The sequence below is a fragment of the Harpegnathos saltator genome, unplaced genomic scaffold, assembly GCF_003227715.2.
Source record: "Harpegnathos saltator strain DR-91 unplaced genomic scaffold, Hsal_v8.6 scaffold61, whole genome shotgun sequence".
In the NCBI taxonomy this organism is placed as follows: Eukaryota; Metazoa; Arthropoda; class Insecta; order Hymenoptera; family Formicidae; genus Harpegnathos; species Harpegnathos saltator.
Genome location: NW_020230438.1, coordinates 100,047 through 114,363, shown reverse-complemented (window position 1 = coordinate 114,363; position 14,317 = coordinate 100,047). Strand labels below are relative to the sequence as shown.

At 37.4% G+C, this 14,317-nt stretch overlaps 1 protein-coding gene across 1 annotated transcript; it reads right to left on the bottom strand.

Moving 5' to 3' along the window:
• Positions 1-5,317: 5,317 nt before the first annotated feature.
• On the bottom strand, positions 5,318-6,652 carry LOC112589811 (golgin subfamily A member 6-like protein 6). Its single transcript, XM_025304459.1, has one exon. It carries the CDS (start codon positions 6,650-6,652, stop codon positions 5,318-5,320), a length of 1,335 nt encoding a protein of 444 aa, XP_025160244.1.
• Positions 6,653-14,317: the final 7,665 nt, after the last annotated feature.

The following is a 14,317-nucleotide window of genomic DNA, read 5'->3' as shown; positions in this document are numbered from 1 at the left end:
GTTTCTTCTCCACCTCCAGCTTTGCCTCACCACTCACCCTGCTGAACCTGACCATATACAATCTTCACCAAAATAGGTGAGTAATAGCCATCCGACGGAATCTCGGTATGGCCGGTCTTCAGCCTGTCACGTATCGGTCGCCACCCTATCTTTGAAAAGGCAAATAGGGAAACCTAATTGCTGCCTATCAGCTATGGGGAATTATGGCAGATCTCCAAATTTCTTGTTTAGGTGAGATTTCACTCAATCGACCTAAATGGTCTATTTTGTTAATCTTATTCAATACCATGAACTACTTTGATCCGAATGATCAAGTTTTTACTCTTTAGTGCCATATGTGTCACCACCACTCGTGGCCCACTATGGTCTTCTAGGTTTGTTTCAATGATGGGTGGACTCCTTCGATTCCTCGAATATTCGTACTGAATTTATGTTATATACTAGCCACACCATGAAACATTTTAACAGCGTCGCCAGGTCGGACTTAGTACCATGTAACCCACGACCTGATATGGCGAACACTTCACGATACGTGGTATCCACGTTATGGTAAAAGGTTTATCTTTTTACTTCGTCCGAAGTTCGGTTCGCGTCTCTGAACGATGCGTCCGTCAAACAATTTGAATCAATTTTGAAATAAAATTTCATATATTTATTTTCATCTATATATATATATACATATATATATATATCTGTGTATCAGTTTTACAAAAGAATCAATCCAATGGATATAAAATAACTTCTACGCGTTATTAACTACGCTCGCGCTTTCGCGGCTTATAACAATTATTAATACAATATTAGACACTTACGGATACCTCCGCGTTCAACACCTCCGGGTAAAACACCCTTTGGCCGCAATACAATTTCTCGGACCCAGTCCACTCCTATTTGGTCTCGGGCTGTCGGAGATTCAGCCCTTCTAGCTTCGTTCCGTTCTATGAGTTGCCTTGTATCCGAATCAACGGGTAATCAGAGACCCGTCAGCAGGCACGCACAAAATGCACAGCTCTTGCTTGAGCTGGCGAACGTGACCCTTAATCGAATCGCGCCTGGATAGAGTGACGTGTATTAACACCTTTATCCGGTAAAGGTAACTGAATAAATCAGGCAGAGATATGATGTTAAACTCGAATACCGTATCGCGAATAACCGAAGAATGTATCGAAACCGATTGCGTATCTTAATCGCGATGCTAAATTCCGCAACGCGTCTATTCTCGATGTTAGAGAATCAAATTCACTATTAAATGTTCGAACAATCTTAATCAATCGCGCAATACCGATTATTAATGACGACGGTGGTATAAGTACGCCGGGATCTGACCTCTATTCTCGTAACACGAACACTTTGTTCCTTACGGAGCGTCGCGACGGCACGTCTGCTCTCGTCAGACGGTAGGAACCGAATCTCTCGAGTCCTTTCTCTACTCGACCCCCTGTCCTCCGACAGCCTCCCTTCCTCGCTCTCCGCTCGCTCACCGTTCTTTGTCCGCGACTACCCCCACTTCGGACTTGTTTACGAGTTGGTAGCCGGATCGGGTTTCGGTCAATGCCCCGGGCGTAACGGCTCTTTCCGAGAAACTGCGTATTTATCTGTTTCTTAGAACCAAACAACTCGCCTTTAGTGCAAACTTTCCATTGTGCCTTTGTTAATACTTATTCGGCTCTCAACAAACAATTTCTAGTTATTCACCAAACTACGTGAATCTTAGTTTGCCATATTCGACCATAGAAGGCTCCTCTTACTTAGGTGAGTTGTTTGTCCGATATGTGTAATAAACATATGTATAAAAAATACGCAAAATAATTTCCTTAATTTCTAGACTTAATTCTAGACTTTAACACGGACTTTCGCCTTACTATGTATACCCTTAACAGGTGTCTCAAGGCGCTCGGTTATTATTCGCGTATGGCTACCTATTCATTGTAGCTCATCGTCAAACAAGCTATACTAGTATGGTAGTATACACCACTCTGAGAAACTCTGTGATGGTGTAACAATAAATCACCTTTTACCTATATCCTCTCTTCCTATCGTGGTGACACTCTATACTAGTGTTTTCTTTCTAATATCCACCCGTCTCGATATTACTGGTAAGTATGTACTTCTTTATGATAATTGTGTACTAATATCTCTTTTTCTTTTTGTTTCAGGTTAGGATCACCAAGGATGGACTCACCATGGTTGGGATCTTCAAGGATGGACTCACCAGCGTTAGGATCTCCAAGGTTGGACTCACCAGGTTAGGATCTACCTCTTCAGGTTCTCTAAGGTAAGTTTCTTCAAGGTAAGTTTTATCAAGGTAAGTTTTTTAACCGCTTTTACTAGTATTCTAGCCCCCGCAAAATGCATGTAAACTTGTGACCGCTTATCGGGTAATATAAAAAAAATAATTGGTCTCCGAAGAGAACCTGACCCTCTTTATAGAATGTCTCAGTACCCTGACCCGGCTCTTCGGTTCTTTATGAATCCTGACTCTTAGCTTCTTCTCCACCTCCAGCTTTGCCTCACCACTCACCCTGCTGAACCTGACCATATACAATCTTCACCAAAATAGGTGAGTAATAGCCATCCGACGGATCTCGGTATGGCCGGTCTTCAGCCTGTCACGTATCGGTCGCCACCCTATCTTTGAAAAGGCAAATAGGGAAACCTAATTGCTGCCTACCAGCTATGGGGAATTATGGCAGATCTTCAAATTACTTGTTTAGGTGAGATTTTACTCAACCGACCTAAATGGTCTATTTTATCAATCTTATTCAATGACATGAACTACTTTGATCCGAATGATCAATTTTTTACTCTTTGGTGCCATATGTGTCACCACCACTCGTGGCCCACTATGGTCTTCTATTTTTGTTTCAATGATGGGTGGACTCCTTCGATTCCTCGAATATTCTTATTGAACTTGTGTTATTCACTAGCCACACCCTGAAACATTTTAACAGCGTCGCCAGGTCGGACTCAGTACCATGTATCCCACGACCTGGTATGGCGAACGCTTCACGATACGTGGTATCCACGTTATGGTAAAAGTTTTATCTTTTTACTTCGTCCGAAGTTCGGTTCGCGTCTCTGAACGATGCGTCCGTTAAACAATTTGAATCAATTTTGAAATAAAATTTCATATATTTATTTTTATCTATATATATATATACATATATATATATATATCTGTGTATCAGTTTTACAAAAGAATTAATCCAATGGATATAAAATAACTTCTACGCGTTATTAACTACGCTCGCGCTTTCGCGGCTTATAACAATTATTAATACAATATTAGACACTTACGGATACCTCCGCGTTCAACACCTCCGGGTAAAACACCCTTTGGCCGCAATACAATTTCTCGGACCCAGTCCACTCCTATTTGGTCTCGGGCTGTCGGAGATTCAGCCCTTCTAGCTTCGTTCCGTTCTATGAGTTGCCTTATATCCGAATCAACGGGTAATCAGAGACCCGTCAGCAGGCACGCACAAAACCCGATTGCACAGCTCTTGCTTGAGCTGGCGAACGTGACCCTTAATCGAATCGCGCCTGGATAGAGTGACGTGTAATAAGACCTTTATCCGGTAAAGGTAACTGAATATATCAGGCAGAGATATGATGTTAACTCGAATACCGTATCGCGAATAACCGAAGAATGTATCGAAACCGATTGCGTATCTTAATCGCGATGCTAAATTCCGCAACGCGTCTATCCTCGATGTTAGAGAATCTAATTCACTGTTAAACGTTCGAACAATCTTAATCAATCGCGCAATACCGATTATTAATGACGACGGTGGTATAAGTACGCCGGGATCTGACCTCTATTCTCGTAACACGAACACTTTGTTCCTTACGGAGCGTCGCGACGGCACGTCTGCTCTCGTCAGACGGTAGGAACAGAATCTCTCGAGTCTTTTCTCTACTCGACCCCCTGTCCTCCGACAGCCTCCCTTCCTCGCTCTCCGCTCGCCCACCGTTCTTTGTCCGCGACTACCCCCACTTCGGACTTGTTTACGAGTTGGTAACCGGATCGGGTTTCGGTCAATGCCCCGGGCGTAACGGCTCTTTCCGAGAAACTGCGTATTTACCTTTTTCTTAGAACCAAACAACTCGCCTTTAGTGCAAACTTTCCATTGTGCCTTTGTTAATACTTATTCGGCTCTCAACAAAACAATTTCTAGTTATTCACCAAACTACGTGAATCTTAGTTTGCCATATTCGACCATAGAAGGCTCCTCTTACTTAGGTGAGTTGTTTGTCCGATATGTGTAATAAACATATGTATAAAAAATACGCAAAATAATTTCCTTAATTTCTAGACTTAATTCTAGACTTTAACACGGACTTTCGCCTTACTATGTATACCCTTAATAGGTGTCTCAAGGCGCTCGGTTATTCTTCGCATATGGCTACCTATTCATTGTAGCTCATCGTCAAACAAGCTATACTAGCATGGTAATATACACCACTCTGAGAAACTCTGTGATGGTGTAACAATAAATCACCTTTTACCTATATCCTCTCTTCCTATCGTGGTGACACTCTATGCTAGTGTTTTCTTTCTAATATCCACCCGTTTCGATATTACTGGTAAGTATGTACTTCTTTATGATAATTGTGTACTAATATCTCTTTTTCTTTTTGTTTCAGGTTAGGATCACCACGGATGGACTCACCATGGTTGGGATCTTCAAGGATGGACTCACCAGCGTTAGGATCTCCAAGGTTGGACTCACCAGGTTAGGATCTACCTTTTCAGGTTCTCTAAAGTAAGTTTCTTCAAGGTAAGTTTTTTAACCGCTTTTACTAGTATTCTAGCCCCCGCAAAATGCATGTAAGCTTGTGACCGCTAGGACCTATCTCGTCCCTGATGTTATGGTTAGGTTGTATTAGTGTGACAACCTATTCGGTTATTACCTAATATGAATAATTTTCGTTTGGTTAGGTTAGTTTAGTTTTCTGTAACCCACCCATAGCTACGCTTCCCACCCTAGGTTGGGATTTCTTTTAACCTTGTCTTTCATTCAGCTGACTAAGGCGAATTGATGGCGACCGTGGAAAATGATAATTATATATATGTAAAAAATACTCTCTGAGTCAATCTATAAAACCTGTATATATTATTACTCAAACAAACTCAAACATAATACTCGTAATGCTTGTAATAGAATAACTTTTGTAATATAATATTATCGAGCTTTTTCTCTCTCTCGATAATCATTTATTGTCAACATAACAGAACTAGATATTTATCCCATTGTTTGAAATAAACTCTTTGAATGAAATAAAACAAACTCTTCTTCTGGTTCACTTGCGTCCCTTACTCCTTGACGCCTTCCTCCTTGTCGTCGCTCGCCGGATTAGTAACTCGCTCCTCCTCCTGCAACCGTGTCGGCTGCACCTGGCCCCCGCTCGTTTCCGTCTTTTTAAGAGCGGTCGTCTCCGGTTCGACGTGCTTTTCCGAATCTTCGGTTTCTTCTGACAATGTCACCGTCGTTTCAACGCTTCTCGGCTGATTGTCTTTTTGTAATCCGATTGAGATAGTAGAGTCGCTTGATTTTATATTTGTAGACTCACCGTTGTTTTTCATCTCAATCGTTTCTCTAGTCACTTCGCTGTCGTCTCTTGTCATTTGTGACTCCCTTTTCTTTATATTCGTCGATCCTGATACGTCCGTGAGTAAAATTACGGGAACGTACTCATCTGAATCTGCTCGGGTGCTGCTTTCCGGTTCTGGGTGTTGTTCTCCTGGCTCTGTTTCTGGATACTGCACTATTGGTGTGCTCGTCTCCTTGGGTAGGAATTGTTTCCTCTTTATTCCTTTAATTCGCAGTCTCTTTGATGATTCCTCGCTTATTTTTGCTGTTGTCGGTGTATCTTCCATTGATTTGATACTTGTTATTTCTTCCTGTCTTGTTTCCTCATCGGAAGAATTCACCACGTTTATCCTCTTTCTCTTAGACTGCCTATATTTGTCCAAATCCTTTTGCGTCCAATTTCTATATTGACCTCCTTTATTTCTGGGTCTAGGGATCGTACGTAAATCGACATATAACTCGCCGCTTCTTTTACGTCCTCTTATTTGTTCTGTTTTGCTGTCATAATCCTCACTTTTCTTATGCTTTTTCACATCGCTCGTCGATGGTTTGCTTTCTTGTTTTATAAATGTTTCCATTTTCCACGGTTGTTGCTTCTTGCTCGATTTTTCGCTCACTCTCCACCCTGATGACTGTTCGATCAACCTTTTTAGTTGTTCATTTTTGGTTTTTACCTGTGCCGTTTCTTGCTTGATTTTAAACAAGTTTTCCTGCATGATTCTCTTTAATTCTCTTTCCTCTTGTAATGCCTGCTTCTGTTCTTTTTGTGCTTCTCTCGTCAATTCTTCCAATTCCGTGATGGAATACTGCACGTCAGGTTCTTGCTCAACGCTCCACTTTGATTTGGACGATTTGCGACACTCCATGATTCTGCTTTTAGGAATGAAATCACAATTTATACCCCTTGTTTTAAACTTTGTATCGCTTTGCGATGTGGTGAGTATTTCCCTGTTGATGTTTATTTTTGTTTCCCTAAATGCTATTTTGTCCTTACCGTCACCATCAATACCGCCTGAATCAGTTTCGCTTACTTCATCATATGTACGGCTGCCCGACATCTTGCCCATAGAATCAAACAATTCTGGGGAGCAGGGAGGGTATCAATAAAGAGGGAGTATCAATAGGAGGAATATCAATGAAGAGGGTGATATCAATAAATGGCGGTATCAATAAAGAAGGGGGAGTATTAATTAAAATATTTCATTAATAAAGTCAGGTTTGAAAATATTTCATTAGAAAGGTCAGGTTTGGAAATATTTAATTAAAAAAGTCAGATTTGAAAATATTTCATTAAAATGTCAGATTTGAAAATATTTCATTGAAAAGGTCAGGTTTGAAAATATTTCATTAAAAAGGCCAGGCTTTTGAAAATTCATTTTAAAAAGTGGGTTAGAATCCCCTTGTTTAACTACTTATATACTCTCTTTTTATCGTTTACTTGTCTTGAATTCGAATAAATCCACTTGGTCCTTCGCTTCCAAGGTCCAAAATCTTAAATTCATATTATGAACAATAAATTTTCTATCACAAGCTTTTTCAAACTTTTGCAATACATATCCCGTAATAAATTCTAATTTATCTATATTTGATCCACCTCTTTCTATACTTCTCTTCCTATCTGCGTAACTGCTGTAAATTTTTAACCTTATGAAACTTGCTCCGTACGCTAGTTAAAGCTCAACGAGCCTTCATTTTGCTTTTCCAAAACTCCACAGCTTTTCTCTTATAATTAAAGTCGATCCTCCCACCTTCCTCATCAACAATGTATTCTTTAGCTTCAAAACTGTGATCATCTTCTCTTTCTGTAATATATTCTATAATTTGTATTTCATATGGTTCTAATGAATTAGCAAAATCAAGCACGTAATTATATTCCAATAATGATGCCAAACATATGTTCTGAAAATTTTGTAGCATGTCCCGAATTTCATTATGGACTTCAATTTCCAACGGTGTTATAGGTGTCTGTGTTATACTCGCAATTTGAAACGTAGTCATTAACATATTTATTCCCAGCAAACCACAGTATATAACATATACGCAAATGTTACATTACACGAATTTCATGAATATTACATGTAATATTACTTGTGTAAGTAAATGTAACATTTTGGTACGGCTTTATGTTAGCAACTTTGAATGTATCATTTATATATCAAGTATATTACAAATAATATATTACTGTAACGGAACATAGACATACATGTTACGTATTTTCTCATATAATGTAATGTAACATAAACGTATATATTACATATTTTTATATGTCATGTAATATAACAAACAAAGAACATGCGCGAAGTGTGTTTCCGATTTTGACGAAACTTTGCATATTTGTAGAGTAGCCAAAAATAAGAAACCCATATTTTTTTATCAACAATGGCTCAGGTTTAAGGGGTGAAACTGCCCCTCAAAGTTTTATAACTTTTCATGCCGTAAAATTTTGTTTAAAAAGTTTTTTCATATTTGCAATAATTATCGAGATAGCATATAAAGAGGATGGAATTATGAAGGGCAATTTCATCCCTTAAGCTTGAGCTATTGTCAATAAAATAATATGAGTCTCTTATTATTGGTTACTCTACAAACATGCCATGTTTCGTCGAAATCGGAACACTTCACGGATGTTCTTTGTAAGTATATATTATATTTGTATAATGCAATATATGTACGTATAAAAATATTAGATTTTCTGCTTATTTATATTTTAATTAAAAATGTTATTAATATTTGTCACATACAAAGGTATCCTTATGTGTAACAAATAATTTTTATAACATATTGAATTAAAATAGAAATAGAGAGGAACATATTTAATTTTTATTTACGAAGAAACGTACATATATATATTACAGTTGGGCAGATATGTATTTTAAAGTATTTAAAAGTATTACATTTAAATCTTCCTATTTCATTTATTACAATACTTAAATATATTGTATTAAAATAATTATTATAAAGTATATATAAAATATAAAAAATATAACTGAAACATTTATTTATACAGGGTGGGCCATTTTAATCCGTCCATGGGAATATCTCCTCAGATAGGGGCGATAGCGAAAAATGCGTCAGACAAAAGTTATAGGATAAGCAGGGGGATACTTAGCGGTGACCTTGACTTTGACTTTGAGGTAAAAGGTCAAGGTCATTTTGAGGCCAAACTGATTTTTTTAAATAAAAACTCCTATTTCAGACTACGGAAATGGAAAGTACGGAAAAGTGTGATACCACTTCTTCTTCCGACAAATAGTTAGCGAGATATTGTGAGTTAAATATTGAATGTTATACAGTTTTCCTTAAATATCCCAAAAAATATTAGTTAAATAAAATACGAAATATATTTCCTTCATCTTCTTCTTCGCTTGTACCTCAATATTGCATCAATAATGTGTTGTACAATTTATAACATATTAAAAAATGATGTTTCTTTCTAGTACATATTATTTTTTCATAATACAAAAAAAAGTATATAACTTTCAATTTCGTAGATCGCAATTACAATTGAAACAATTGCATACATCATAGGCTATAGGTCCCATTAGGGATAAACAATAGGCTTTCATGTGATCATGCTACAAATTGCAAAGATGTACCTTTTGTTATTAGCAATGATGCGATAAAAGATACAAGTAAAGCAGAGCTGGAGACAAAGTGCCCTTTTCGGCCGGATTTCAAGCGATGATACCCACCGTTCCCCTTCCACCGCTGCGCGCTCAGCGGCCGAGGCGACGATCGCGGATCGCTCAGGCCCGTCGCTACATAAGATGTCAGCTGGAGCGTACCCTCGTGTCATATTATAATTATAATTTATCCCCCCTTAATAATCGCTTCAAAATATATATGTTTATGTGTTTTATATACACATACATATATATATTATTTATATATAATATATACGCATATATATATATATATATATGCGTGCGTGCGTGCGTGCGTGCGTGCGTGCGTGCGTGCGTGCATGCGTGCGTGCGTGCGTGCGTGCGTGCGTGCGTGCGTCACGCTACTTTCGCCTGCCGGAGTATAAATAAATACTAACGTAACGCTGAAATATTTTGGAAGAATAATTTTGGTTTTAAATTAAACACACAAAATATTATCTTATTATCATATATTTATGTATCGATATAAATCCTATATAATCTTCATGATATTAATCATATACAATCTCAATTCTTATTTTTTTTGTGCATGTTAACATGTTAATTCATGTTACAAATGCATAAAATGCGCGAGACCGTGCTTGTCAAGTAGGCTATTATGGTTGTTGCACGGACATAAACCTGAAAGTGGATGTAGCACGGACAGCCACCAGATGCAGGTTTTACCGTCGAGACCTAAAAGTGGATATAGCTTCGTAGTTCCCCTCTCAAAATGGGTGCAGATAGCACCCATTCCCAGTGCGAAAAATCGGTGTCGCCGAAAGCGCCGAAAACGTGTTGGCCCATAGACATATATACTATACTGAGCATACCCTATACTTTTCTGTAGAAGAAGGTGGGTTTGGCAGAACTGTGAGAGAGGCGAAACATCGGTGACTGTCTGTCCTTTTTTGCGCGCACATTCGTGACAGCAATGGCCGACTAGTCGATCAGCTGAGTATACGTCGCGCGTCGTGGGCAGAAAAGCAGAGAAAGTAGAGTTAACAATAGTGAAGAAAAATATAATCGAAATAAAAATATGAAGACGTGTAGTGCATGTGGTTATTGGAAGACATCTGGCGAAGAAGCATCATTCCACATGTAAGTAAGACATGGCAATTAGTTTATTTGTAATACATATGTATGTAAATTCTAATAAAGTATATATATGTATGTACGATTTAAATCACTAAAACTGTAATTATTTATAGAAAATCAAGAATGCAATCAAGACTATATGTGAATGAGGTTTATTGCAACAAGGAGCATATTGTTAATGAAGACAAGGAAAATATATGCATGGAAAAAGATACAAGCATTCACATGCACGAAATATATGCTAATGGTACAACAGCATGCAGTAAAAAGGAGATGCATGATATAGAATAAGAAGATATATCTAAGTATTTATATGATATATTACAAAATATTTAGTAATGATTGTATGTATTGGGTGAGTGCAAAAGTTCGTGCGGAGTTTGTGAGTAAAAGTCACACAGTGATTAGGCAAACAAAAATCTTTATTCAATCAATGATATATTCTCCATCGTTTTCTATAATCTTTTCCCAACGTTTTGGCAGCATACGGATGCCTCGATCATAAAAACTGCGCGGTTTAGATTCGAAGAACGAAGAGACGCCGTTTTTAAGGCCTCCAAAGAGTCAAAGTTTTTTCCATTTAAATAATTTTGCAATGACCGGAACAAGTGATAGTCAGATGGTGCGATATCAGGAGAATACGGTGGATGCGTTAAGACATTCCATTTCAGGCTTTCAGTTTGCGCAGCGTCTTTTTCGAAACGTGTGGTCTGGCGTTGTCGTGATGAAAGACGACTCCCTTGCGATTTGACAAAATCGGAAGTTTCTCTTTTATTTCTCGATTCAGATTGGTTAATTGGCGACAGTACTTGTCCGAATCAATCGTTTCGCCAGCGAGGAGAAGCTCGAAATAGATTATGCCCTTGCAATCCCACCAAACAGAGAGCATCACCTTCATCGGGTGCAAACTAGCCTTTGGCATTGCGTCACCATGCTCACCTGATTGTTTCCATGTCCGTTTGCGCTGAACATTGTTGTAGAGGACCCATTTCTCATCGCCCGTCACTAGTCGATCCAAAAACGACTCGTTATTGAGCCGCCCGAGTAAAGAAACGGCTGCAGAAATTCGCTTGATTTTGTTCTTCTCGGTCAGCAAATGGGGCACCCATATATCGAGCTTCAAATCGAATCCCATCTTTTTTAAACGCCGAAAAGGGGTTGATCGGTCAACGTTTAGTGCTGTAGCAACTTCTTCTGTTGAAATTCGCGGATTATTGAGCACTAAAGTACGCAAAACATCGTCATCAATATTATATGCTAAAATTATTTGCAGAAGATCAAAAATGCAGTCAAGACTATATGTGAATGATGGTAATTTTAACAACGAATATACTGTTAATAAAGACTCGGGAAACATATATATGGAAGAAGATACAAACACTCACACAATCGAGATATATGTGATGACACAAATACATGCAGTAAACAGAAGATGCATGAAGTAGAATCAGGAAATACATATAGGTATATACTTACATGATATAGAATTAGATCGACATATACTAAACTGATTTTGTTTAAAAATCAGTAATTTTACATTACAAAAAAAAATAGCATTTCGTTCGACTGCATATGTAAAAATAAAATATACTATGTACCTTATCAAATATATTTATAATAAGTATGTACAAAATATATTTACATTTATATGTATGTGTGTGCGTACATTATTTTATTTTTATATGATTCTTCTTACATTGTAAATGTTTTTATTACATAAATATATAATAAAATTTCTCTAATATTTTAAAGTCTTTTGATGCAATGTGTTATGTATTACTTTATATTTTATCACTTGTCATATATAATTTCCCTATTACTGTTATACTAAAAATATTTCATAATATGCAACACAAAAATTATAATTTTATTACATAACATTTATTTCACATTTTATCTTATTATGCCCCACATTTGTTTCTAAACTTTTAAAAAATTAATTCCTTATGACAGAATAGGAAAATATGATTTATGGCAAATAAAACGCGTATTTTTACAAATAAATATTTATATATTTATTCAGTATCAATAATATTAATATGATCATCAGTATTATACATATCTTGTTGCCCGTACATAACTACGCTTATGCGTATTTCCTGCTGTCATGAGTTTGCGCCATTGACTGTCACTAGACGATTGCGCATTCGACCTGCGCAGACAAGGAAAGAAAACTTCCCCGATATCTTGCCTTTCTCACCGTTCTGCCAAACCCGCTATTGCCGACAATATGCTATTGTCTATTGTATAGGGTGTTTGATAGCTGATCATGCAGACGAAAGATGGAGATAGATTGTGTGTAGCCAAGAAGAAAAGTCATGTACCATAATGTCAAATTGGCAATAGTTACCGAGTTATTAATTAAAACATGTGAACCAACGAGCGCGTAGAGAGCGGAGGGCGGCCGCAGTAAGCACGTAGACATTTGATACAGGCGGAGTCAGCGAGTGACGGTAGGCAAGCGCGCGCGGCGAGGGGCAACGTAAGCGACAAGAAGCGATCGCGCGCGACGAGGAGCGAGCGAGAGCTTTTTCTTTATAGCTTTTTCCTTATAGCTCGCTCGCTCCTCGTCGTTCGCGCTCGCTCGCTCTTCGTCGCGCTCGCTCGCCTCTTGTCGCTTGCGCTCGCTCGCTCCTCGTCGTTCGCGCTCGCTCGCTCCTCGTTGCGCGCGTTCGCCTCTTGTTGTTTACGTTGCCCCTCGCCGTGCGCGCTCGCCTACCGTCACTCGTTGACTCCGCCTGTATCAAATGTCTACGTGCTTACTGCGGTCGTCCTCCGCTCTCTACGCGCTCGTTGGCTCACATGTTTTAATTAATAACTCAATAACTATTGGCAATTTGACATTATGGTACATGACTTTTCTTCTCGGCTACATCCAATCTATCTCCGACTTTCGTCTGCATGATCAGCTATCAAATACCCTGTATATGTCTATGTGTTGGCTGCTCTCAGGTTCCTCTCTGCTATTACGTAAATAGTAGTCAACTGTTCCTACTTTTGTATCAGCGCAAATTCTGATTGATTTCTGTTTTTCTGTTAAAGTATGCGCCCTAAAAATATAATGTATCATTTAGCGTCAAATTAAAAAAAAAAGAAACATCTTTGAAATTTGGAACGTAAATTTTGACAATATCTATAAACCAGATACAGAAAATTTCAATAATGCCTTGTACTTCCGGGAAAGATATCTTGGCTTGAATGCACATTCTTTTTATAGTCAATAAAAAGGGAAAAAACAAATTACATTTAACATATACAATTTTTATTGTTTGCATTGATATATAATAATATTTATTCAATATCAATATATTTAGCATATAATTGCATATAATGACATATAATCAATTAAACAAAAATATTCATTTATATGCGCAAAAGAAAATAAATATAAATGCCTCTAATAATTATTGCATGTTTAAAATTGCTAAAAAGGAGAAAAGAAAACAGAAAAATTAAACTTAATTTGTACTAAGTAATAATCAATTATATAGGGTATCCCAGAATCCTATTTAAAAAAACTCGTGAGATAGTAGAGCAGATTGAACTGAACATAAAAGTTCTTTGGCGTGCGCTTTGATCTGTTGACATTATTTTCTCGATTATTATTGCGAATTTTGAAAAGTGCCAAAGGACTTTTATATTCAGGACTTTTATATTCAGTTCAATCCATTCTATCATCTCACGAGTTCTTTAAAGAGAACTCTAGAACACTTTAGGATACCCTGTATATCACATTTATGTTTCAGTCTTCATAATTAATAAAATATATGTAATTATTAATATATTAAACATTTATGAAAAATCTGTAAATTCTATTTTATGTGCTAGTATAATAATATATTGTCAGTATTTAGAGCACGAAACTAAATTTTTAGTTTTCTTAAAAATATTTATCATATTATCGTTTCAGTTCATTTCGATGCAACAGTCAACGTCATTGATATCATTAACAATATCTAAAACATATAAATCTTCTTCAAC